The sequence below is a fragment of the Martes martes genome (genome assembly GCF_963455335.1).
Source record: "Martes martes genome assembly, chromosome: 11".
Lineage (NCBI taxonomy): Eukaryota > Metazoa > Chordata > Mammalia > Carnivora > Mustelidae > Martes > Martes martes.
In genome coordinates this window covers 87898083-87926051 of record NC_137899.1, presented here as the reverse complement: position 1 = coordinate 87926051, position 27969 = coordinate 87898083, and the positions used below count along the sequence as shown (strand labels likewise).

Genomic DNA, 27969 nt, shown 5'->3' with positions numbered 1-27969 from the left:
CCCCATGTTGTGATGGGATCGGGTCATGCGGGAAGGGCGGCTGGAGCTGGAGCAGGAGGCATCAAAGCTGTACTGGGAGACAGTGGGGGCAGTTTTGGAGCGAGTGATGCTGAGCTGGGTGTCATAAGTAAACGTTAAATATATCCCATGCTTACTTCTTTTTATTTATTTATTTATTTATTTATTTATTTTAATAAACATATAATGTATTTTTATCCCCAGGGGTACAGGTCTGTGAATCGCCAGGTTTACACCTTTCACAGCACTCATCATAGCCCATACCCTCCCCAATGTCCATATCCCCACCACCCTCTCCCGTCCCCCCTCCCCCCAGCAACCCTCAGCCCATGCTTACTTCTGATCCTCATTTTGGCCATACCAAAAAAAAAAAAAAAAAAAGAATTCCTAGATAGCCCAGAAGCCGGTGCTACTTTGCAATTCTGGTCTAGAACCCAAGTGAGCAAAACTCAAATCTCTCCATGTTTCAGGACTTTGCAATCCACTGACATTTGAAAGGAAGCTTTGGCCATTCAGCCAGGAGCCAGACAGTATCTCTCCGACTAAAGTCCTTCCCGAGGGGCTGGTGCCTGTAGGGTGTGGTTTGTAGTGTGAGTGGCTGAGGCCCCGTCCTTGTTTGGAGAAATGTGTTCACCTTCTGGGAAGCCAGAACCCTGGTGCTTTGCACCAACTAAACATGGGCTGTTCTGAGCCTCACAAAAACACACACAGGTGTCCTTGGATGGCCCCCTCAAAAGGGCTGATGCCCCAGCAGCTTGATGAGGCTGAAGGGAAAGAACCCAGAGCAGAGCTCATCAGAGAGAGCAGATGTCGAGGTGATAAGCACTTGTCTGTCGCTCCCTGGGTTATTTATTTGTCAAGGAAATTGCCAAACAGCGCCTAGAGGCTAAGCAACAGTCCTATGGCTTCGTGCAGACAGCTCCCAACAGTCTGACAAGTGGCAACCGTATAGGGTTGGCTGCTGCTGCCCTTGTGTTAGAAAGAGCACTGATGGTCCTTTCAGGACAGGACATGAAAGAAATGTATGCTTGGGAGAGTCTCTGAGGAGCTGGGCCCCTTTTGATCTTTTCCCATTGTGATTAGAGCTCATGCATCCGTTTGTTAACTTACCAAACATCTAATAAGCAACCCTGGTGTTTCACATAGCCGTTGGGGGCCTCCCTGTACATCTGCGCTGTGCAATATCAGCGTCATGGACACATTGTCTCATCTTCATACCGACCGAGCACAACCACATACTAACTAGCCACAGCCTGCAGTCCTGTGTGTTCACTACTGTCTGCATACCAGGCACTTCCGTAAGAGCGCTTCCCAATCCGCCTGATCACACCCTGCGGGTGACCGTGAGCTTGGGATTCTGACTCGGATATATCAGCTGAGGATAATTCAGTAAATCCTGAAGTTCTGCCTGAGGTCACCTACATTAAGAGGCAGAGGCGGGATGCGAGCCTAGCTGGCTACACAGCCCCATGTTTAATTAGGCACGATGCCACAGACCTGCCCTCAAGACACTGACACTCGTGGCTGAAATCAACACACTGGAAGCCTGGGGGCCATTCAGGATAGACTTCCGCACATGCTGAGACAGGAGGCAGCAGAAGGGGCAGCACCGGCACCTTGGGTGATAAGACATGAGGCAATCAGAGCAGGGCACATATTATGGAGAAAGCCTTTGGAGGGGTGTCCCTGCCAGGTTCCGAGGGGCCAGTGCACCTGGGGTGGCTGAAAGAAAGCAGGGTGGAAACTGGAAGACGGAATGGGGTGAGGGAAGTGGTGTGAAAAGGAGTGTGAGCAGGCTGGCCCCATTCCTGGAGGGAAAAGGAACACCTCCCCCCCTGGCAAGAGGGGCTAGGCTGCATAGAGGGGGAAGGGGATCCTGCACCAACGCCGGTTTTGGGTGGGCATCGTCAGGTGGTTGCCAGGCAGTGAGGAGGAAGACATGGGTGTTCTTGGAGTCAGGAAGGGTGTGAGGGGAGGCCTGGAGGCGGAGGCTTGGGCTCTGCTCTAGGGTGCCAAAGGCAGAACCTAGAGGATGGTCCGGGGTAAGGATGATGACGTAGCCAGGAGGTGTGAAGGGGGCTGGGGGGCTGCCTCTGAGCTGGGAAAAAACTGGACAAAGCCTACTCCCTTTATGCAGTCGTCTTGAAGCTTGAGTCTCTACTCTGTGCTGAGCCCTGTGCTGGAAGCGTCCACCCTCTGAGCTAGGACCTGGGTGGTTAGAAATCCTGAAGATGCTGAAGACCCTGCCACAGCTCATGGGAGAGTCCATCCATCTCGTCTTCGCTCTGCTTCCGTTCTCCCTGGGTGCCCCAGTTGGACAGGGGTTTCTCCTCGTTCTGGTACAGCTGCATTAAGCATCTGCCAGATCCCACTCCAGAGGAACTAGGTTTCCAGCAGGAGAGACCTGCTGACCACACATCAGCCCCTTGCTGTCATGATGTACCGTGTTCATTAACCCCTTTGTGACTGCAACAGTTGGGGGTGGGTAGAAGAGAGGAGATAGCCCCCTATTTGGCAAGGGGGTACACAGAGCCCAGAGACTGTGTGGGAGGACAGGGAAGAGAGTGACTTGTCTGAGTCATAGAAGGGGCAGGGAGGAGTGTGGATGAAGAATCAGGAGTACTGACTGGTCCTGGGGCCAGAACTCTGCCCCTGATGCCACGTAAGGCCAGGCTTCATCTCTAGGAAACTGTCCTTGCCTCCCAGCATCCTGCCAGCTCTGACTCTGCCTCCAGCCCGTGATCAGGCCTCAGAGACACCTCTCCTCCCTGTGAGGCCAGGCTGTGGTACTCCACTTCCCTCCTGTGGCTTACCCAGACCATGAAGCTGCTTCTTTCTCTATAAAGTCTCTGGCTTTCTGAATCACACCCCAGCGAAGCCAGACTCAAGGTTTCCTGGATGATTCCTCGAGCTTCGGGGCAGCCGGGGGAAGGTGTCTGCACCATGTTGGTGGAATGCCTCTCCGAACGTTCCATCTGTGGGCACAGACACTTCTCTACCCAGGTCCCTGCCCTCCGTCCAGCAATGCCCCCTTTCTTATCTGCTTCAGGTGGCCCAGAGGGGAGTCATGGGTCCTCTTCTCTTTCCAACCCCTCGCTGACCTCGTCGGATGCCGGGAACCCAATCCATGGGCCTAATCTCTCTATGGCACACACGGTTGCTGCTCCCAGCAGGAATGAGTGGGAATCATGGGGGCCGATTCATGTGAATTGCCTCCCTAGCAATTAACATTCATGGAAACTTCACTGTTAGCCTTTCTCGATGCTAAGTATTCTACATGTTTGGAACATGATCAGACTCCCATCATAAGAATAACAGTATCTGTTGGACGGAAAGTGATAAAGTTTGACAGATTATCTCCGGCCACAGAGTTCGTGTGTGGCAGAGGTGAGGTTCCCACCATCTGCTCCTGGGCTCCCCACACCCAGGCTCTTCGGCTTGTACACCGCATCTCAGGAGCCAGAGGACTCTGGTCTTTTGTAACGTGGATGAGCCTGGTCCGTCTGCCAAACACCGGAACCAGCTGATACGTGTGAAGCACATGGCGCAGCTCGTGGCAGACGGTGAATCAACTATTCATCCCGGCTTGTTATTCTAGGAGTGGGTGCAGTCTGTCCAGGCTCGCTTGTGGCCAGAGGCATGTGGGAAATGGCAGCCGAGGCTTTGGGGGTGCAGGCTACTCAAATACGTGGTGACTCTGGGACCACAATCTGGCTGACCCACCAAGGTTTCCAACCTGTATGTAATTTACACGTTCTATGCCTGCTCGGGTCTCTTTGCAAGTGGGCGGCACAAAAGGCTGGTTTTAAATATTTAGTGTTTGAGATATGCTGGTTTGAACCGTCTTCTGGCACTTCGAGTTGTATCTTGCTTTATGTGTTGGCACCCAAACCGGTGGGGTGGGGGCATGAAGACCCTTGTTCCCGATTCCTCCGTGTGGAGCAGTGCAAGGTGAGATGTCCTAATGGAAACCCAGAGATCATCACTTAGTTTTGTGGGTGTGCAGCGAGAGACCCAAAGGGACCCATTTTCCCAACAGTGTTTGGTAACACAGCGCATGATCCACACACGCAGGGCTTATCTAATTAATTACTGTTTACACTCTTGCCGTTCCCTTCTCATCCTTTTCCTCCTGGCTGGAATCAGGAAATCAAAACAAAGCACCCTCATTGTGCTATTCTGGGGCAGCCTAAGCAGTGTGAACACAGAAGCAGGGTGTAAGCCCACATTCAGAGCCCTGGGAATTGGAGCTGGGAGGAGGGGCTGCCGCATGTCTTCGAGGCCACTCTGGTGAGACCGGGCTGGACAGTCTCAACTCCTCTCCCACTGCTGAATCTCCCGGGGAGAACACCCCCCAACGATTTGGGTTCCTTGCTGTACAATAAGGGATCTCTGCATCGGGAAGACAAATTAAGACAAATTAAGATGTCGACGACTAGTGTGAACATTTCCATCCTTTCATTTGTCCAACGAGTATTGATCGAGCACCTACTATGTGCATGGCTCAGGGTTTGGGATGCACCACTGAACACGAAAGATAAGGACGTCCGCTCTTGTGGCATTTACCTTCTTGCAGGGGAGCCCAACAATATTGTAATAAATGAGTAAATCACATAGCATGTAAGAAACTGACAAGTGCCATGGAAGAAAGAAAAGCGGAACCGGGAAAGGAGATGGAAGTACCAGTGAGGCAGGGGGTGCTTTTAGAATGAAAGTGACATTCCAGGGGCGCCTAGGTGGCTCAGTCATTAAGCATCTGCCTTCAGCTCAGGTCATGATCCCAGAGTCCTGGGATCAAGCCCCACATCAGGCTCCCTACTCTGCGGGAAGCCTGCTTCTCCCTCTCCCACTCCCCCTGCTTGTGTTTCCTCTCTTGCTGTGTCTCTCTCTGTCAAATAAATAAATAAAATCTAGGAAGAAAGGAAGAAAGAAAGAGAGGGAGGGAGGGAGAAAGGAAGGAAAGAAGGAAGAAAAAAGAAAGAAAGTGACATTCCAGGGGAGCCTCAAGTTACAAGTGAAATTGTGTCTTCAGGTGTCCTCGGTTTGGGGTCAGAGGAATACGGACAGTAAGCGAGTACCTGGGGCCCCAGGGTGCTGCCCTTGACAGAAGATAAACTTGCAGCCCCTGAGGGTGGCCGGAACTTGGAGGTTCCCTTGTCCACTGCCCTACCAACCAGGCAGCCTTTCCCCAGGGGTATGGAGACATGGTAGGGGCTCCTTTCCCTAGAGAGCTTGAACTGCACAACCAGCAAATCACCACAGTACCCAGATCTGATGCTGGTGTCCCCTCGCACTGTTCCCGGTCCCTCCTCATCCATACACCTGCACTGTGTCACCTTGTGTCAGACTTCTGAAGGGAAACTTCTAGAGGCCATGTGGGAGTTGAGACATGGCCTCATCTGCAGAGACAGAGAACGCGTGTGTGCACACGTGTGTGTGTTTGTGTCTGTGAGTGTGTGTGTCTAACAGTTCCAACTCTGGTAACTCAGGCCAAGAGTGAGCTGCTCAGGTCATTCATTCACGCGTTCATTCAACAAAGGAGCGCTTCCCACGTGCCTGATGCTGGCACTCAAGGCCGTGTTTCTCCCTTTCACCCCCTGCTCAGCCTGTGTGGCAAGATGCTGAGTGACAGTGACCAGGTTATGTCACTTAGAGTCTTGGGGGGCAGCTGAATAAACTGCATAAGTAAGATCCAAAAGTTTCATGGTTTTTCCACCTGAGAGACACCACGGCCCTACAGTGTCCCAGGAAAGCAGATCCTGGTCACTCGGTTCTCACCGAGGGTCCTCCCTGCTCTTTCTGCCTCAGTGGGAGACCGGTCAAGGCCAGAACAGAGAGCCAGGACCCCTAAGAGGGCCAAAGTTGTGTACTCAGGGCTCTTGAGAGGAGCAGAGCCTAAATCCCTCCCCTCCCCCCTCGGGGCCCTGGCCTGCCCCCTCTTGTGTGCACCCTGCCTGCCCCAGCGAGGGCTCCATTTTGCAAACTGACCCACCTGCATGTCCTTGCACAGGAGCCCCTTAAGGTTCTGGAAACTTCGGAGAGTTGCCTGAAAGGGAAACAGCCCTAACTCTGGCTCAGGCTCAGCCTGAATGTGGGGCTTCCATCTCCGTAAGCCCTGCCCGCCACCCCCTGGCTCTGTGAAGATGGCCTGGCCTTGGGGCCGCCCACATCACCAGGTGGGTTTCCACTTGCCTCTGTGTTTGGGCTTTTGAGGGTCTCGGTGGAGAATTCGGAGTGTCCCGGGGACATCTGTCCCACCCTGCCTTTCCAGTTGCGGCTCCAATCCCAGGCCTGCCAGATGCGACCCCGCCCTCTCCTCCTCCGAGCAGGGTGCAGCCCAGAAATCTGGCAGGGTAGACCTGGACCAGGAAATCTGGGGGAGGATGTGAAAGGAAAGAGGAAAGGGGGATACCGGGGCTTGCCTGCATCTTTTTAAAGATGAATGGCACTGTTTGCTCATTAGGGAGATTATTCCAAGCAAGAAGGCAGCCAGAACGGTCTAGTGCGAGCATCTGCCTGCTACTGGGAGCCGGTATTTATTGTTCAGTCCTTCAATGGATGTAAATCAACAGCCCGGCCCAGATAATGTTCCAGTAAACAAACAAGCAGCTGCCAGGAGCTCCCCGGATGGCTGACCTTTGTGGAGGCCACCCTGCTGATGTTTTAATAGCGCTCTGCCTGGTAGCGCAGACACTCACCGTGCCAGGGATGAAGAGAGGTGGACGGGCTGGAGGGGAAGGGGGCCGCGCTGCCCGGGAATAGCCCAGGCTGCAGATGGCGTGGGAGGGGCAGGCTGGGGGGGCCCATGTGTGCCCCGGGGAGCACTCATGCCTGTCCCGGGTAGGCCTCCTGTGGGGAATGGCGCTGTGCGTGCTAGTCACTGCGATGGAGGGCCCTGCGCGGTCCAGGCATGACGGATGTCTGGTCATTTCGTCCTGGTGTGGTCTCGCCCACTGTTGCCTTGCTCGTCTTTACTGAAGTATATCTGACAAGTAAATTTGGGATATATTTAAGGTGTAGGACTTGATGGGATGTTGTGATCTATATAATGCATATACATTATGGAAACACCTAAGACCAACCTTTTAGCCAACTTCAAGTGTACACTGTGATCACATCGCTGTCTATTAGATCTTTGGAATTTATGTACCCCATATAACTGACACTTGATACCACTTGGCCAACATCTCCCCATGCCCCCATCCCCCCAGCCCCTGGTAACCTCCATTCCTCTCTCGGATTCTGAGTCTATTTCAGATTCCACGTAGAAGTGAGATCATGCAATATGGGTCTTCCTGTATCTGGCTTGTTTCACTTAGCATGATGCCTGCCAGATTCACCTGTGGTGTTACAAATGGCAAGATTCCCTTCTTTTTTTTTTTTTCCATTAATTAACAGTCTCTTGTTTGTGTGCATGTACATATGTGTGTATTATAGATATATACACACTATAGCTACGTGATATATATATCACATTTTCTTTATTCAGCTGTTAACAGATGTTTAGATTGCTTGCATGTTTGGCATTGTGAATAACTCTCTGCTTGTTAAATATTGAAATTCGTCCCCATGATTGGCAGTCAGTTGTGCCCCCAGACCCCTGAGAGCCCACACCATCCAGGTCGTGCTTTGCCCCTAGCAGTCTTGCCTGGTACGGCGGGGAGCCTCTGGGGCTATGCCCCTGTAGCATCTCTTCGGACCGCTTGGTTCTCTCTCAGCTGTTCTTAAGTGTTCTCGACTGCCACACACCCCCCGGGGTATAGGGCGTACCTGGCATCCAAGAGGTGTGCCCAGATTGCCTGCAGCCTGAGAAAATGGAAAGAGAAGGCAGGGGTACATCAAACAAGCTCGCCGGGTGCTAGGCTAGAGCAGAACCCAGCCCACACAGCTGCACGTTATAACTTGCTCAGGCTGATGGGGACCACACAGCTGTAGGAACTTAGAGCTTGCGAGCTCCAGAAAAGTGAAGACAGTGGGACACATGCATCATGCTATAAATGAAAGGTCCTGGGAGACACAAGGGTGTCAGCCAGGGAATGGAGTGAGAAAGATCTCAACTGAGAGCACCCCTAGAAGGATAGTTGGCAGCCAGATTATTAGCAAGATCGCTCGGTGAGCACAGATCAGAACACAGGGATGACAGACAGTGATCTAGAATTGTGCCATCCCATAGGACAGCCATGGGCCACATGTGGCTATTAAGCCCCTGAAATGTGTCTGGTCCCTATTAAGGGTTGCTGTAAGTCTAAAATACATACACATCAGGTCTCAAAGATTTAGTGTGAGGAAACGAATGTAAAATATCTCACTAACAATTTTTTATACTGCTTACATGCGAATGTAATAATACTTGGGGTACCTTGTGCTAGATAAAATAGATGATTAAAATTAATTGTAATTAATCAGTTTACCTGTTTCTTTTATCATGTAACCATTAGTGGAAAATGCTAAATGTCACATGTGGCCCACATCTGTGATGGGCGTTATATTGCTGTTGTCTGGTGCTGGTTAGAAGAATATTCCATCTGGTCCTAGGTGAGACCTGAAGGGATGCCACACCTAGCCACAGAGAAACAATTACACCTAGTCTCCTCAGGACAGGGCTGCATGAAGACAAACAAATCTCTCCCTCTCTTACCTCTGTTGGCCAATATGGGTATGTCTTTATCAAATCTGTTTGTACCACTAGTTTTACTATTCCAGATCAATCTTCCTATTGGACTGAAGAGATTTGGTCTCCAACTCCTCTCAGAGTTGGAGGCACCATGTTGGTAGCTCCTTTGTACAATGGCTTGCGTGCTCCCTTTAGCCTCACTGGAGCCTAGACTGAAAATTCCTGGTTACACTCTAGTCAGTAGCCAGATTTCCTGGGAAGAGGGAACAAGGGCCATGAACACACTTAACTGTAACATTTTCCACTTGGCCTTATTTGTGTGGTGTCTGAGCCCTTCAGGGGACAGGCTTCCTTGGAAGACAAGGCAAAGACCCAACTTTCTCCTCCAGAAACTAGCTTTGAGCCTAGAACACCATGGCATTCCATGAATGCCCTATGAACAATGAATGAACGTGGAGTGTCCCTCTTTCAAGGGACATGTGGGGTCAGGATGTGATGTTCTCCTTGGTGTTAGCCTCAGAGAATAACATCTTCTAAACACCTAAATTTACATTAGTAGCTTCTTAACATTTTCTACCTTAAAACAAAAATCAACTTCTATTTTTATCCTTTCTCACTGCTTAGGTGATCCACAACTATCATCTGCGTTGCATAAAATAATAAATCTTGTTTGTCCTGATGTGTATAGTAATAAATCTCATTGCTTCTTACTGTCACCTCACCAGCTTCAGGGTGGTCCCTCTGTCGGCAACTGAACCAGGGCCACTGGCCAACACATCTCCTTTGATTTCAACCTTGCCTTTGTGGCCTGAGGCATCTTTCCTAGGCTGTTCTCCAGGTGCAGGCATCTGGATTATGTTTCTATCTCATCAGAGGTGGACTGAACATGATACTCTGTATTCAAGTGAACTTGGCCAGGAGAATGACTTCTGTTTGTCTGTTTTCCCCTGAAATCCCATTTGAATGCTGCTTGACATGTTGCTGGCCCTTCAAGCTGCTGTAGGGTATGGGGAGCAGTGAGTGATGACCTGAGCACTTCTTTCATGGTCCCGCCTCTCACTTTGAGTAATTCCTTGGTCTCACCTTGATCAGCTCAGGGTCTGTGGTCCCACTAGTAGAATGTGGCTGGGTTTTCCCATAGGGAGTTGACCACTTATGTAGTAACTACTCATCTTTCCCTGTCTTTATCAAGGCATAAGTGGCAAATAAAAATTGTCTATGTTTAAGGTATACAATGTGATATAGGTATGTCTTATGACATAATTGGTGCAATCAAGCTGATTAGTATATCCATCACTTCACTTAGCTACCATTTTCCTTGTGGGTGTGACGAGATCACTTAAGATCTACCTTCTTAGTGAATTTCAAATACACAAGTCAGTATTACTAACTCTAGTCACATTGCTCTGTGTTAGGTTTTCAGAACTTACTTGTCTTGTAACTGAAGGTTTATATCACTTGGCCAACATCTCCCCATTTTCCCCAACCCCAAGCCCCTGGCAACCACCATTCTAGTCTTTGTTTCTAAGAGTCTAACTATTTTAGATTCCACATATAAGTGACATCATGCAATATTTGCCTTTCTGTGTCAGGCTGATTTCACATAGCATAGTATTCTCCAAGTTCACCCATGTTGTCCAAAATGGCAGGATTTCTTTCTTTTTTAAGGCTTTATTTTATATATTTAAAATATAAACATATATATGTTTTACATATATATACATATGTAACATATATGTGTGTACATGTGTTCACATAGGTGTGTATTACCCTTTCCTTCTCCTTTCATCCATCAATGGATACTTAGATACTTTCCATATCTTGGCTATTATAAATCATGCTGCTATGAGCATGGGATGCAGTCATCTCTTTGAGGTACTGATTTTGTTTCCTTTGGGTAAATACCCAGGAGTAGGACTGCTAGATCATAAAGTAGGTCTATTTTTAATTTTTGAGGATCCTCCATACTGTTATCCATAGTGACTATACCAATTTACATTTTTACCAACAGTGTGCAAGAGTTCCCTTTTCGCCACACCCCTACCCACACCTGTCTGTAACAACTTGGTGAGAACCGGCCATGTCCTAGGTGCTATGCTGAAATGCGCAGTCCTTGCTTTTTGGCCCCTGTGCAGTTCCCCTCCCCAGTGCTCCCTGAGAATGCATCACCCTTCTGTAATTCATCTCCACCATTGGCCTTTTTGCCAGCTCAAAGAGCTCAGATTCATCTGCATACTTTCTTGCTCCCTCCTCCAGACCACTTACTCAAAATATTAAATAAAATAAGTCATAACACCAGTGCTAGGCAAATGCCCCCGGCTCTGCTCCTCCGTGCTGAAACGTGTCTTTTTCTGTCTCTAAGCTGGTTCCCTCTCCATGGTCAAACTGCCCAAAGTCCCACAGTGACTCATGATTTTTAAAGGCCTTTTCATGTGGAACCTTGTCAAAGGCTTTTGGGAAAATCTAAATGGCTAAGAGGCAGGCACCAAGCTAGGAACCAGGAGACCTGAATTCTAGTCCTGACTATCCTCGGTTTACCACTAAACTTTTGGCAAGACCCAGAACCAGCACGCGTCCCCTCCTCTCCAGTTTCTTCATCAGCGAAATGAGAACAATGATGCTAGTTGTCAACATCACAAATATCTTAAAACCATCCAATGGGTCGACGTTATTTAAGAATGCTGTGCAGGGTAACACAAAAATATAAGGGTTCGTTATTGGAAAATTTACAGCAGCATCATCTTCATTCATATGCATGATTCTCTCCCACAAGAACGGTAGCAGGTGCAGACAGGGTTCCTCCCACTCTCCCAGGGTGATGTTGACTTAACATCAATGACTTGCACTTCTTGAAGGGATGCGGGTTTATACAACCAAACGAAACTTGGTTCAACAGGCACTGGTGTAGTACATAAACACACGGAGGCATGGACAGAATCGGTCAGACCTTGGTAAGGGTTGAGGCCATGCCATTCACTAGCTGTGTGACCGTGAGCAAGTTACTAAACCTCTCTGTGCTTCACCTGTAAGTGGGATAATATTAGTGCTTACTGCGCAGAGTTAGGAAGTTTAAATGAGAAGTTGGTAGGTGTACAACGCGAGCACGAGACCTGACACACGGTAGTCACTCCGCCATTAGCAGTTCTTGTTGCTATCTTTTATGTGAGGCCAAAGCAGCCAGGAGTTGGATCGTTCTACCTAAATTTTGTGATCATCCATCATTCAGCCAGTCCTACCACAAGCTCCTTTTAGCCAAGATCTTTGTGAGATTCTTTCAGCGGATGGGTGAAATGGATGTTTTCCTTTCTGGTTTCTGAAATAAGTTGAGGACTGGGTAGGGGTATGGGGAGAGGGAACCCTGCCTTTGCAATGACTGATTTCCCACCTAGGCTGAGTGTGGAAGGGGGTACAATAACCCTATCCTGCCTCCCTGGGGAAGGCTCGTGAAAACTTGCCCTAGGTGTTCCCTGGTCCTTCCTTCTGTCCCCAGCCCCACTCATCTGGTTTCCTCTGATGTCCACCGACATCCATCCGGCACACCGCCTTGTGCTAAAGAGCAGGGAGCTGGGGCCCAGTGATAAAGAAGATTGCTAAGGCACTGAATCCAATTTCCCCTGGGGATCAGACCACAGGCACCTCCTGGGACGCATATCCACCAGAATTCCTTGGGGGAGCCTGCTCCTGCCAGCAGCCTGGAGGGGCTGGAGACCAGCCAGAGTGCTCAGTGTCACTCTTGTCACTCTCCAGAGGTGACTCACAGCTGGGGTGCAGCCTGACTGGGCTGGGGGCCAAGGCCATTGCCACGCAGTCAGACTCGGGTAGTAATCCCAGTGGGTTTGCATGAGCTCTCATTTCATTCAGATGAAGGAAGGGCCTGGCCAGGATGGTCGTCTGGTGGCGTGGGGATGGGCACAGAAGCAGGGGGGCTATTGGAATCTGAGGGATTTTGATTTTCAGAGCTAAAAGTATTCTCTTTCTATGCCTTTATTAGTTTTGTTTTGTTTTGTTTTGTTTTCATGAGCTTCATGAGAAATCAGCAAAAGGAAGCTTTAGCTGCATTCATTTATTTCCTCATTCTTAAAATAAATATTTGTCAAGCTTGAGTATTTCAGCATCAAAATCAGGAATGACTGGCAAAAGCCTCCAGCATCGTATAGACCAGAGACAGACGCTGACCTCAGCCCCCTGCCTTTATCTAGGTGGCACGCCCCAGTGAATGAACGTGAAACCCACCAAGGAACAAGGTCTCATGTAATGGGGTCGTAAGGAAAAGCATGGACTTCGGAGTCGAACTGAATCCAAATTCTGTCCCCAGCTTTTATAGCTCAGGCTAATTGTTGACTGCACCTCTATCTCATTTTCCTTGTTGTTTGTATCAGAATAGCAGTTAAGACTTTTGATGTTGCAAAAATGCCTTTTTACTCTTTTAACAATAAGGAAATAACTTGAATAACTAGAAAGATCTGATGGAGGGCAGGCTGTGGGGTCATTTTGATTCAGTGACTCAGGGACATCACCAAAGACCAATTCTTTCTGTCTTTGTGTGTAAACCTTTCCTGGCTTCAGCTCTCCTCTTTATGACAAAAGGGCTGCCAGCAGCTCTTGGAGTCAGCTGTTTCTTTGATGTGCTGAGGGTGAGGAGCAATTCTCTCTTCCCTGATCACAAAACACTGTCTGTCCCTGCTTCACCCTGAGTACATATGTTGATTGACTTGGGCCTGTTTTCATTAATCATTGCGGCAACAGAGTGAGATGAAACTGAATTGCTTGTGCCCATCAAGGAGCACCCCCTCACCCCCAGGGAAGCAGGGGGTGGATCCAGTCTTGCCTCTAAGGTGGCAGAAGGTGGAACAGATGCTGGAGAGACCATGCACGTCGGGACAAATGACCACTAACCCCACAGGACTGAGAGGGTTACACCAATAAGGAATTACATGCAAAACCATTTCTTAGTGCCTGACATCTAGGAAGGGCTTAAAAGTTGTGCTTTAAGGGAAAACAAACAGAGCTTGGAACAAACCTAAAAGCAAACACATAAACTGCAAAATGACCTAGTGTTGGAGTTCAGTGAATTCAACGGAAATGAGAGGCGGCCGACTTTTCAGATGAATTGATGTCATCCGTTGGCATTAATGTGGTATCCCTTCTGTAATTTATTTTCTCTGAATAACTTCTCTTCTCCTTGATACCATGAGGGGTTAAAAATTAAATAGTAAAAATTACAAGTAAGAGGAGTGCATAATGGGAATATATGGGATATAACTTTTTTCTTTAGTTTCATTACTGAAACCTCTAAAATTACACTACGGGTACCTTACAGAGTCTTATGCAAGGGGCATATAATCAAGTTCGATGATCCCCTAGCTATTGCCTCTCCCTGTGTCCCTGCGGATGTTTGGTTCCAACTTCGGTGGGTGGCGGTATAAGTACTGGGCAGCAATTGTGTCGAATTTATGAGCCCAGACTTGTAATGATTCTGATTCTAGAGACCTGGGCCAGCACCCCAGGTCAGCTGAGCACCACACAGCATTGAGAAACCCCCATCTTTCTAGAATTGTCCTCCATTATGGGGGGTGTGGGCAAAAAGTCTCTCCTCGTCTCCACTTTGTCCAAACAGTTCTAGGAAGGCCCGCAAATGGACCAGGGGTGATCTGCTCTGCTAGGTGTTCTCAGAAGTTTGGAAATGACTCATTCCCAACATGCATTTTCCTGGAATGCTCACATCCCCTTCCCTGGGGACATGAATAGAACCTCCAGGAGGTCTGAAGACCTACATCTACTCCTAAGGCTGAAGCAGAAGCCAATAGTTAATGGCCAGAATGAGCCCACTCAGTGTGAAACTTCTGGGATTGGCTCCTTGCCTTGTTCCCCCTCAAAGGTATGGCAATGGGGGTAGCCATCTCAAAGAATCAGCCTACACTCTCACACCCACTATTTTCTGAGAACAAATCTAGCAAATAATATTGCCTTTCTGTTACACGATGGCCCCCTGATCTGAAGCAGCTTCAGTTACCCATGGTTCACCCAATCCCAGCCACTGCTCCCCAGTACCAACCCCATCCTTTTCTCTGAAGACTTTGTGGAGCCTGGTTTGGTTTTCTGCCTTCCCTTCTCTCTGCCTTTCCCAGCAGAAGGCCCCTGGGGGGCTTCTCTTCAGGGCCCAGGCTCGGCATCATGGAGGCAGAGCTCACTGCCTCTTCCTTAGCAGTTGGGAGGGTCTCTGGGCTGAAGCTGAACTGTGGGCAGTATAGGATCTGAACTCATATCATCTCTCCTCTCCCTCTTCTCCACAGATACGGGTGGATGGGCCCAGGGGCAACGCGCTCCAGTATGAGACGGTGCAGGTGGTAGAGCCCGGCCCAGTCCTCCGGGATATGGCCTTCTCCAAGGACCACGAGCAGCTCTACATCATGTCAGAAAGGCAGGTAAGGCTCTTGGGCTTTATTAGACATTTGTCTTGTGCTAAGTACTAGCCTGTGGCTCAGTAGAAACCTACAGGAGGCCAGCTGCAGAGAGGGCATTGGATTTATTCGGCTCAGTGTGTATCTTTTTGGTTATATTGCCTGGGGGCTGAGGTTGAGTGCACTGAAAGGGGGAATAAAACATTTAAAATATCAAAACATCTGGGAGTCTAGAACAAATCCACTAACTTCAAAGTGATGGGTGAGTATAGATTCAAGGCCAACATTTACTGTCTTTTGAAGAAACATGGTACAAATGCCCAAGTTTTTAATCCAGATTTCCCTACAGAAAGTATCAACTCCTACCAAAGTCACCCTCTTGGACCCTGGAGGTCTATGGTGGACAAGGATTTGTTGCCCAAACATCTTAGTTGAGGGAACATCATAGAATAGTTCCAAATGGATGGAGATTCCAAACACGGGTCTCTGTCCGTGAAGTGAGATGATAGAGCACGTGTTCTGAACCTTTGCATGTACCTATAACTCTAGCATGAAGTTCCAGCAAATTCCATGAGGCCAAGCCGGGCAGAACAAGAGGGTGCAGGGATTACTGTTAACTGATACTGAGTAGGAAGTAGCAAAGTTGGGCTTGTTTCTGGAACTCATCTGAGTACTAAGTAAGTTCTTCAAGGGTCCTTGGCCTAGACCAGGACTTATGCGTCTACAGCAGGCAAAGGTATACATATCACCTTGAAAATTCCACATATTTAAGAGTATGTCTTGGAGTGCCCTAATTCACAGCCCAGAGTGTTCCAGCGCGGCAAGACACGCCCATCTCAAGAGTGGATTAGCACTGCCATGCCTTCCCCCTCTCCTCTCTGTATGGGGTAGGACATTCCCAGGAGCTGTCCCTCCAGTCCATAAATATGTATGTGACACAGGCAGCAGCCGTGAGGGGCAGATCCCATCTCTTATTCATCTTCATTAGCGAGGCCTGAACTCCCCAGAGGACCTTGCCGACAGAGTCTGGATTGTTCCGCCTGTCCCCTCTCTGCATAGGGAAGGAGATGAATACCACATTATGCCGCCCCCAGGGCTTGTGTATTATGCGTTGGCAGCCCACAGCAGCTCCACCCTCCCTAAGAGCATGATGACATCTTCTCTTGGTGTGGGACTCCCCACCCAGCCACACTGGGACCCATTGTGGTGCCTTCATTGAGGCTGCCCTGGCTTGGGGATTGCCTGATGTGGGGCCGACAGAGGAACATTTGACCCCAGGAGCCAGGATAGGGTCTGAGGCAGCTCCTTTGCTCTCCTTTCTTGCTCTTTCTCAATGGAGCCCACACTCCCCACTCCCTGCCTACTTTTGAGGCTCTAGACATGGAGGGGAAGTAGCTTTCCTCGGTAGAATGACTCCTTTGGAGAAGACCCATTGCCTCCACAAAGCATGACCTATTTGGGGATTTCTTACCTTACCTGAAAACCAGGATCTCTCAACCTTTAGAACTTTATCTAAGAACTTCCAAAGATGGAAAATATAAGCTGTGGGGAGCCCCCTCTGATAACAGAGATGGGATTCTGAGCTCCTTGTCCTCTGCATTCTGCTCGCCCGAGAGTGGTCCATGGTCATTACCTACCCAGGCTTGGAGAATGAAGCATGATGGGAGCTCTGGGTTGTAGGAAAAGAAAGGAAGGCAGGAATGGATGGGGCCAGGGCATTCATCCTCTCTGGAGCTGCTCTTCACTGAGATGGAGGGCAGCCCGCCATCAAAATAAAGTCCCAAGGCCCCTGACAGCTGGCCCAACACTGGTACCCAGTTGGTTTGCCCATTCTCTGTGGGGAGTGGCGGTGCAGCACAACGGTTAAGTGCACAGGTTTTGGTGTCAGAATGTCCCAGCATGAACCTTAGCTTCACCATGTACTAAGCATGATCTCAGGCAAGTTCCTTAACCTCTTTAAGATTTAAGGTTCTCAACTGCTGCATAGAAGTAATAATAACATCCCATAGCGTCCCAAGGATCAAACGACATAGCACATGTAACAGGCATGAACCAAGCCTGGCACAGAGTAAGGTCTTGGTAAATGGAGGCTCTTGTTCTCATGACATTTCAACAGGAGTGTCTGGACATTGACCATATTTGAAATCAGGCAGGTGGTGGCATCAAGATTCTGGGTGACCTTTCAGGTATGGAGCTCAACAGTTCAGGTCAAGACTGAGGTGGGCCGGGAGCAGGGATTCAGTCCCAGTGGAAAGCCTATCAAGAACCCACAGGCTGCCTTGTTGGCTGAGCATACCAAGTAGAGCTGGAGCCAAGGGCAGCTTGGTAAATGCACTAGGGATATTCCTGCCACTGTCAGCTGGTGGGTTGGTGTCAGGCATGCTGTGTCAGGATGCTTTGCCGAATGGAGTCTACAGGTTAGTCTCTATATGGCCAGCTGTGATGTGGGCTCTGCCTGGAGGACACCTCCCTTTCTCATCTGGCGAATTTTGCCTTGTCCTTCAAAATTGAGCTGTGCTGTCCCCATCTACAATGAGTGATTGCTGACGTCTGCTTAGACACCTCTTTGGTCATGCTTCTCACCCGGGGCTGGCTTTCTCTCCTTGTCTTTCTCTCCTACCAGACTGTCAGCAACTTGGGGGCAGCCCTATGTCTTCGTCATCTGTCTAAATCTCACCTAATGGGCCTTTGATAATTATTTGATGAATGAATGAATGAATTATTGATTGAGTCCCATTGTCATCACGGACCCAGAATTGGAAAAGAGGGACTGATACAAATTCCCTCTCACGTTTCTTAATTCCCAAGTTCAAACTTACATATAATTACAAGACTACCCTTCAGGCAAAGGAAGTATCTCTCAAACTTTGGTCATCTGTTCATCCCTGCCATAACTTTTACCCTGTCCTGAACTATTTTTTGCTTTGTGTTTTTATTTAAGTAAACCTACTTATCCTAAATAGCCTACTTTAAACCTGCTTAAGCTTAAATAGCCTACTTTAACTATCTTTTAAATAGAACTATTATAGATCTGATGTGCCAGTCATATATACCTAATTGTGATATTGTGGTTTATAAGAAGAACATACATTTGGTCTTCATGCCCATTTCTGCCACTGGGCTACCAGAATCCTTGGAATTTCCTAAGTGATGAGAGCAATGGAGAATCTTATATTTATAATATTTGGTCTTTTGTCCTCAGTTCCTGAAGTCTTCAGGAGCCATAAAAGTGAAATGGGGGGACACCTGGGTGGCTCAGTGGGTTAAAGCCTCTGCCTTCGGCTCAGGTCATGATCCCAGGGTCCTGGGATCGAGCCCCACATCAGGCTCTCTGCTCAGCAGGGAGCCTGCTTCCCCTCCTCTCTCTCTGCCCGCCTCTCAGCCTACTTGTGATCTCTGCCTGTCAAATAAATAAATAAAATCTTTTAAAAAAAAAAAAAGTGAAATGGGTGTCTTGTTATTTGTAATAAGCTCCTTCCAATCACAGGCTGAATTTATGTTAATTAGGTGACTTTTGGAAATCCCCTAAAGAAGGAGAGAGGGGTTATTGGTTGTCAGGGGAGCCAGTCATGTGATTAGAGGGTCAGAAAAGGTAAGGATGGTGTAACTAGTAGAGGCAGAGAATGGAGTGGGGTGTGTGTGTGTGTGTGTGTGTGTGTGTGTACATGTGTATGCATACCAATGTTATGTATTTCCTGGCTCTGTGACAACAGACAAGTTACTAACCCTCTTGGTACCTTATTTCTTCATTCAATACGAACAAATATTGAGCACCTGCTGTGAGTCAGCCACTCTCCGGATACTGGAGATTCAGAGGGAATGAGATAGACAAAATCCCTGGCCTGATAGTGCTTATATTTTAGGTAGAGACTCAGACCATGAATGAGTAAATGAACGAATGCTGAATGTCAGGGGATGGTGAATACAATGAGAAACTGAACAGACTCCGTGGGAATAAGGTGGTGGCCAGGAACATGTTGGGGAATGCTCTTTTCAAGAAGGGTGTCAGAGAAAGCCTCCCAAGAAGGGAACTGTTCAGCAGAAAGAAGGATAAGGCCAAGTGGCAGGAGGCAACTGGGAACAAATCCTCCTCCAGGGAGAAGGAACGGTTAGCTCAGAGGCCATGAGAGGCAAACACATACTCGGTGTTTCCGGGGATCCAGAAGGACTGCCTTGGAACGGGGAGTGGACGGTGATAGGTGATGCACTGGGAGAGATCCCCCACACCTCAGTTTGTGGTCTGTGAAATGGGGATGTAGTAAATGGTATCACTCTCCTAGGGCACTGATGAAGACCAAACGAGATAATGCCTGTGGAAAGAGCTTGGCTCAGCATCTAGAAGTGAGGGCACCTCCAACCTACTATGATTATTTGCAAATTGAATAATTCCAACCGAGGATATTATTTCCTCTATTAGGAGTATGCAAGTTCCTCTTTATATCTCACCCAGCGAGGCTTTCACTTTCCATATACACTTCTCCTCGGTGTGTCAGAGTGAGTGTACAGCTGGACATCTCCATAGAATGCGTGTGTGCATGTGTGTGTTCATGTGTGTGTGCATGTGTGTATTCATTTGTGTGCGTGTTTCTCTGTGTGTGCATGTGTGTGTTTGTGTGTGTGTGTTTCTGAGTATGTGTGCATGCATCTGTGTGTTCTGTGTGTGCATGTGTGTGTTTCTGTGTGTGCATACATGTGTGTGTTCGTGTGTGCACGTGCATGTGCGCACACACACAGACCTCCTCCTGCGTCTGTCCCCGCCCGCATGTCTCCCATCGGCCTCCTTCCTGCTCTGTACGGATCTGCATGTATGTATACAGTGTATATTTACTACGACTGCCGTGCTCCCAAGGGAATGTCAGTACACACCGCAGCTGCTGTGATAAAAACCTGCCAGAGCGAGGGGAGGGAAGTGAGAAAAAATGTCAGCGAGGCAGATGAATGAGGAGATGAGGCGGCAGAGCTGGGCTGTCCTCAGGGGCCCTGGAGCAGCCCCCCACCGGGGAAGAAGCAGCTGTCCCCCAATGCAAGGCTAGTCTCCTCGCTAGGCCCTGGAGCGAGTGGCAGATTCAGCATCTCGGCCACTTCACGCAGCCGCCCTCCCCTGCCTGAAAGCCAGAGACCTCAAACACTCGCTTCTGCTTTGGAGATACATGTGCGTTGTGTCTGGGCCAAAGCTATCCTTCATGGCGTTCTTGGTTTCACTGACTCCTGTGACAGTGGGTCTTCCAGGGGACACTCCCGCGAGCTAGTGACACTCAGTCCTCGCTGTGATCCTGAACAAGATACCTGTGGGGGCCGAGGACGTGGGTCTGGAGGCAGGTCCACCTGTTGCTCGGAGTTCCTTGGAAGGCAGGGCCAGCTGGGGCAGCGCTTCTTGGCTCCTTCCAGCATACGCCAGCAGCCAAGTAGCGAGGGCCTTCTTGCTTTGTAAACTACTACCTGGGCCTGATTCAGTCATTCACTGAACACGTGTTCCCTAAGCATCTGCCAGGGGCGAGGTGCTAGCTAGCCTAGGCCTTGGGGACACAAGTGTCAAGAGACACTTAAAAACCTTGACCATAGGGGCTTGCGGTTTTCCCAAGAGGACACAGCAAAGAAGGAGCCATCATCCCAGATAAATCTCACAGTATGTTTTGGGGCAAAAGGAAATGGGGCAGAGTAAGTGGGGGTCTGAAGACCTCGTCAAAGCAAAAGAGTTGTCGTTTTCAGCAGTGGTCAGAGAAGTCTTCCCAGAGAGGCACGGGTGTACCAAGGGACAAACAGAGGAGGCTTGGTGACCTATTCCCTTCCTTGTTCTTCATGTTTCTTTTCAAGCTCCATGCTCGGGGTTGTGACGCAGGGCCGGTCCAGTGCGCCTGTTGGGATGGGACTGGTGAGAGGGTCCCTTTGTGACTGGGATTTTTACCATGTTGACACTTGCCTGGGGAAGTTTGGTTCAAAGGGAAGGTGGTACTGGGGTCCAAGCCAGGTTCACACTACTTGGGACTGGGATCCCGAACTGTAAGGAGCCTCTGCTGGGACCCGCTGTGTGATGGGAGACCATTACTGTTTCTTTGTGCCTCAGTGTCCCTCCCATCCCCAGCCTGCCTCCCAGGGGGGTTTCTGAGGGCAGCGAATGTGAAGTCTGGCAATCTCAGGCATCTACAGACTCCATCTCACATAAGTACAGCCGCAGAGATGGTTTCTGTCCCCGCTGGGCTCCTGTGAGAACGATTCTGACCCTCTGGGCTCTGGATTCGGGGCAGATCTCTCCTGAGGTCCGTTTGAGGTGACAGGAGCATCTGGTGTCTTTCTTCCCACCCCTGCAGGGGACAGGGCTGTATGCTGCCATTTGTGTCTGGATGGCTGACACTGTGAAAAGCCCATTTGGACGTTTGCTCCTGGCACCCAGACCGGGCTGTTCTGATAGCTCCTGGGAGAGGGAACTTGAAGCAGGGCCCTAAGAGTGAATGGCAGGAAACAGAGCTGTCTCAGACACTTGAAAAAAGAGGAAGGCTCTTGCGGTGTCTCACCCGAGGTCACTCAGATGGAAGCCTTCCCATTTGTCTGGAGCTGATCCAGAAGGTTCCAGCATGCCCTCACTGAAATGCTCCCACTTCTCACTTCCTTCTCTGTAAGGCAGAAAATCTCCATTTTACTGTGGCAGAACTGGAGGGACCCAGCCTCCTACACTCCCCAGGTGCTGGGACCCTGGCTTCCCCCTAGCATCACAAAACCCCAGAACTGGAAAAGCCTTCAAGGCTTGCTGGGGCCGCCTCTCTCCTGCAGCCTTTTCCCTGTAGGACTGAGGAGCCAACTGAAACCCAGTGAATGGCTTGGCCGGCGTCACACAGCACGGTGGCCAGGGAGCCAAGTGAACACTCAGTTCCTCCTGTGATGTTTTCTGTAGCCCCGTCTTCTCATGAGGCACATGGAGCTCTCCGTGGGGGCAAGAGACACTCTTTATCTTCTGGTCCTGTCCGTGGAAAACATACACCTGACTCCTTAGGCCCTAAAATGAGCCTGAGAAGGCAAAAGGGCTCGCTAAGGGTTGAGGCCTGAATGGGGAGGTGGGGGCGACAGTGGGAGCCCAGAAGTGCCCTGCAGCCCCGTGGAGGGGATGCCTTGGCTTAATCTGCCTTAGTTCTAGCCTGGTGGAGGTTGGGACGAGAGCTGTCTTACAACATCTATCCTGAGCCTCTTGGGGTACATGAGGCCCCAGACACAGTCAACCCACCCCATAGAAAGAGTAGGCAGGGGAGCCCCCTCCTTTTCCAACAGACATGTTTCCAAGTGCTCACTCATGTAGGCATAAAGTCTCCAACACCTGAATGTGATTGAGTCCGGTCACCTCCCCAAGAGAGAAAATGACAGTGGCCTGACATTTCTCAGATGGGGTGACTGGAAGGCAAAAATGTATGCAGGAGGGAGCACACAGGGTGGTCCCGAATAGGCCATGAACTTGGGTTTCCATCCAGACCCTTTGCACACTCACCAGCCCTGCCACCGGACCAAATCTCTCGTGCAGGTGGCACTTCGATTTCTTCATGTGTCAAATGCAAATGATAATGACCACCTTTCAGGGCTTTTAGGATGAAAGGTGAGCTATGTAAAGGGCCTAGCATGGAGTACGCTTTCAGGATGTTGGGGGAGCTCTTTCCATCATTATCATCATTATTATTCCCACTTCAGTAGCTGAAGGCCGGTTCAGCTCTGGGCACCAGCTCCCCAGGGCAGCCTATCACGCGTGCCCCCTGTCCATTTGGAAGCCCCTCGGACAATACTAAGCCTGAGCTTTCCCTTTATACTTGCCGGTGCTGCCCTCCAGGAGACTGAAGAGTCAGGAGCCCGTCCACCCTAGTTAACAGAGCTGGGCAGCCTCTGTGGGGCTGAGTGGGTTTTCCTCTGTACTCTACTTCCGCTGCAGGGAAGGAATTTTAGTGTGTTTGAGCTGAGACCCACTGGACTTGAGGTTATCGCAGACCAGGCACCTGAACTTGCTTCTGGCTCTTCATCCATCAGGACTCCTAGGGAAGACAGGGAATGTCTGGTTTCCCTGCCCTCATGTCTGAACACTGGAAGAGCTAGTATATAGAGGTAGGGCAGCAGGGGACGGGGGAGGGGTGGTGCAGGAGGAGGACTAGGAGAGGCAAGGGGCAGGTGATTAGGGAAACGCCTTGGCAGCTCCTAATACTGATCTCCATTAAGCATCTGTCTCCGGCAATTGCCTTGACAGTCACATCACCTCTCCACTCGGTGTCTGCATCCCGAGACTGTCCGGGCACTCAAAGTGCCATTTTAAGGACAACTACCTATAATATTCCACTTAGCAACATGCGAGGGGAATCCAACAGCATGGACAAACAGGGCCAGGGGCTGCTGCATCTCTGCCCCCTTCCAGGTCCTTCCTCCCACCATGTGTGCTTAGCAAGTGCCCCCTGCATGCCCTCCCAGCCCAGGCGGTGCCACAGGGTAGAATCAAAAAGAGCAGAAGGAAGGCGCTGTGCTGGGAGTCTCTGTGAGGGCTAAGCTGGGAGCAGACTCCAGCCTGCCGCCTGAAGGACACGGTCTCCTCGTGCACTTGGGTGGGTATCATGGGGACTCTGGTCTAAAGGCCAGAGCTCTTGGGGTATTTCCCAAGACGGTTCTCAATTCTGCGGGCACCACTCAGCTCCCATCTCCTCTTAGCTAGGGCGGGTGTGGATGGAAACTGACTCCCACCACCCTAGCCCACTCCCCTGTCCTCTAGGGACAGCACCTGAATGGAAGTGGCTCAGTTCGGTGAGACTGATTGACTGGTGCTTGAGTTCTGCTGAAAGAGAGGCTGGGAATATCGGATACTTAAGTGAACTGTGTTCTCAGTTTGAATATTGATGAGACATTTTCAAAAGTAAATAGATGCATGTTAATTTGCGCCATTGTTCAAGATGACTAGTTGGCATTAGTGATGCCACAGGACTTTACCAAATGCAATATAAGCATAAAAGGAAAAATTACGAATGGCAGAATTGTATCTGATCTGAGTCCCTTAAGTGCATTTCAGATATTTTGCATAGACAATGGAGACATGAATTTGAAACTGACTCAAAGACAATGCCATCATTTCAAGGAAACGCATAATGGTTGAGGGAGAGGCTATCTGGATATTTATTTAAAGTCATGCACAACAGAGAAGGACTGGAGAAGCAAGCGTAGAAATAGGTATGTCCTCCTTAGAAAGGATTCCAAGCGGGTGCTGAACTTTACCTGGTTCCCTGTGGGATGATTTGAAGGAAGGTCAGAGCAGCGGCTGGAGCCACCAGCCCTTTTTGGTTCTGGATCTGCCACTTTCTGCCTATAGGACCCTGGGCTAATTATTTAATCTCTGGATACCTTCAGTTTCTCAACAGAAACACCTGTAAGTGCCCACCGCCTGGGTGGTTACAATGAGTAAACTAGAAAGTGTATTTAGTGCGGTGCCTGGCATAAAACGAGGGCTCCATAAATCTTAGTTTTCCTCTTTGTTGTTTTCAGTGTGCTGGTCTAGTAGAATGGCGTCTGCGTTTTATTTTTTAAAATCTCACCCGTCCTGTTTTTCCTCCCATCATTCATAAACTCACTTCCGTCTCCTCTGAGGCATGTCAGACCCTGGGTGGCCTGGGCGGCAGAGAACAGAGCAGGTGGCCTCCATTGGCCACACCTCCCATCCTCTGCCGCCCCACAGCCTGGGTCCACAGCTCTCGGCTGGAGCTGTGGTCATTGTGCCCAGAGAGCTTCCTCGACCCACTGTCTCTGGCAGGAGTCAGGGCTTACACCAGAGTTTACCTGCAGGGAGATAGGAAAGGCCCCTCGAGGGAAAGTCCTACTGTCCCGAGGCCACCTTCATCCACAAGGCTTGGAGAGAAATACTAGTCTCGTTAACGTGAAGGTGTCTCAGGTCACAAGCAATAGACACATGAGGCATGACAGGTGAATGAGGCCTCCCACCTGTCCCTTTGCCTCGTGATGGCTTTAAGCACCAATTAGTCAAGGATTACCCAAATATTCTTCTCAGAATCAAAGTTCGGCAGTACATTTCTCTTTTTTTTGGGGGGGGGGTCAAATATATTTGGAGAAATCTGAGTTAAGCAGATACCTTAGAACATTTGGTGTGCTGATGAGTATTAGAAGTCTCCAAGCTGGGGGTAAGGTGGCAAATTTGGGAACGAGCTGTCTCCCAAGCTCATGTGACCACACAATTGGCTTTACCGGAAGTACCCAGAGCCGCTGGTGGAGTATGGATCCTCCACTGGAAAAAAGACTTCACTTTGATCTTTCCCGCCTCTTCGGGTCTCCTCTCCCTGCTCGCTGGTGGTGATCTGCCTGCCTCTAGCCTCACCTTGGCCTCTCTTCTGTTGTGCTGTTCCATCTCCAGGCATGGGCTGAATTCTGTCTTAACTCCCCTGAGTTCAGGTAAGGAGGGTTCTTTGGATCCGAGTCTCAAGTTTACACTTGGACCTCAGGCTACTTTTCTTCTCTTGCCGCTCACTGACCTCTGGCTTGCTGGGGCTCACTTGAATTCCCTCCTCTATCCCAGGTGCCTAGAGCCCTCTTCAGCTCTGAATTTAGCCCCAGCCTTAATTGACAACTCATTGTCCTTCTCTGAAAGCCACCAATTTTATTAAAATTATTAAAATCCTGCCTCTCACCTACTGTTGCCATTCAAAGTTATACATTTGGGATGGACCGAATTAATGTATCCTATCATTTTATATCTGCTCAAATGGTTCTTAATTGAGGGGTCATTGTTTACTTTCAGATATTTATTACTCTTATCTTCAACAATTAAATAAGTGTTGATAACCTGATATCCCTCAATTCACATGATTTAGAGATTTAGAATTACATTTATTTTTCATTGTTTTGTTCCAGAACACCAAAGACCTAAAACCACAAACTCTAAACCACTGAGCTTCCTTTTTGCTTGCCTAGTGTAGTGGCACTAAAGTGCACTTTGATGCAAAGAAGGACAAAGAATGATCCAATGGGACAAAGGAAGAAATCACTTAGAGCTTCTTTTTTATTTTCTATTTAAAACGAGAGATTAGGTTTTGCTCATATTTAATATACAGTTGGTACTGGGTACTGTTTACCCTGCCTTGGTCTGTATGTCAAGCATCCATGTGTCAGAAAGGCATTGAGCTCCTTATCTCCCAGCGGTGATACTGGTTTTCTTACTGGCTGATTCAGTTTCAAGATATTACAACAAGTTTGCAGTTTACATGCAACAGATATCAGTATTGTAAAAACAACTCTCAAAATAGAATCTTTACAATTTGAGATGGAAGTAACCATGAAGATTTTTTGTACAACCCAGAGGTTTGCTGGTTATGGAAACATAATTAAACACTTTTTCTTTTAAAAGAACTGAAATGTTCCACATTCACTGATCTTTTCAGGTCTGACAAGCAGCTGTCAGAAGTATGTCACTTTGCTGATAACTTTAAAAAATTAAACACTTCATCTCCCCCCTCAATATAAAGGTAATGCATTAACTAAGTGTTGGAAAGTAACCACTTTTAGGAAGAGTTTATAGCATGGGGAGACCATTTTGAAAGAAAGAAAAGAACGTTTGGAAATATTTTCATCTTTATATGATTTTGTTGTTGATAATGAGTAGGTGTGACACTCCAAAAATTTCTATCTAAAAATTTTTAAAACTTGGAGTTTTCTACTTGCCAAACAATCTTCCAAAGGAAGAGTTTCAGAGAGTTTTGACCCATTTTAAAAAAATATATATAAAAATTCAGCACCTTCCGATTAGTTGAAAGAATAGCTGATTGACATCAGAGAAGATGGAAATCTACCAGCTGAATTTCAACAACAATCTTTGCATAATTGGTGCATGAAACCGAAGAGAAGTACCTTGATTTAGTCGATATAGCCAAAAATGCTCTTTTTGCATTTATGCGTCTATGTGAGGCGTTTTTTCCATCATGACAGCCATGAAAGCAAAGTTTCAAAATAAATTGAACCCTCGACCTCAGAACCCCAAATCCCGAAGTGCTCAGCAAAGACTCTCGTAAATAATGAAGCCGATTCTAACATCAGTCCCACCATTTTTAATAATAATTTTCTTGGAGGTCGTAAAATGTTTGTATCATTCATTAATAAAATAAAATAAACATTAAAATCCTTATCCCATACCTTTATTTCCTAACATTGTGTGTAGTTGATAATACAATGATATTAGTAAGTAGAGCACGTATAGTCATAAACAAATACGTATATTGTAGGTGCATCCTCAAAAAGTTTTTACTACGAGGTATGCAATCATCAATACCCTTTAGACACCCACTGGCTATCAGAGTATGTAACTTTGCGGAAGTTTCATAGGTTAATCTCATTCAATCTCTAGTCTTCACTTTCCTATCACCTTTGCAACTATCTACTGTGTATTCACAGTCTGTTGTTAAGACCCAGCTCCGAAGTCCATAGGGCCCATTGTGCCTTGGTGCATGGGTGTGGGTGGAGTCAGTATGGTCAGTTTCTTTATCTTTGAGTAATTTACCCAGCGTCTCCCAGATTTTTCAAAAGCCCAGATCACCGAACAGCAGACAGAACATTCTCTCTGGGAGGGACAGCAAAGAATTTGAGGTCATGCTGACAGATAAGACATTCTGTAGACAAGCAGATTGCATGATCATGGCTGCGGCCATACAAGCTGGCAGGGGATATTTTGTATATTTTGTAGTAACTATGGCCAATATGATGGTGGATCTTGAGAACTGATCTAATAGGCATCAGTCTATCAGTCTAGAGTTAGCCTTTGCTCATTATGTCTCCCATTTCCCATTTATTTTTCCTTTGTCCCATTCCTTCCTTTCTCTCATTTTTTGGTATTCCTCTCACCTTCCTCCTTATTTTTTATCTCAGTCTCTTTTCTTACTTTTCTCCACATTCACCTTCCATTTTCCTGATGGTTGAGGAGGGAGGGAG

At 48.5% G+C, this 27969-nt stretch overlaps 1 protein-coding gene across 1 annotated transcript in view; it reads left to right on the top strand.

Moving 5' to 3' along the window:
- The window catches only part of PLXNA4 (plexin A4), a gene marked incomplete at both ends in the record, with an annotated part of 353784 nt that overhangs the window by 189919 nt on the left and 135896 nt on the right, over positions 1 to 27969 (top strand). Inside the window, one exon of the mRNA XM_080819151.1 lies at positions 14926 to 15057. Within this exon, the coding sequence (XP_080675277.1) occupies positions 14926 to 15057 (132 nt within the window). The remainder of the gene's footprint in view (positions 1 to 14925; positions 15058 to 27969) is intronic.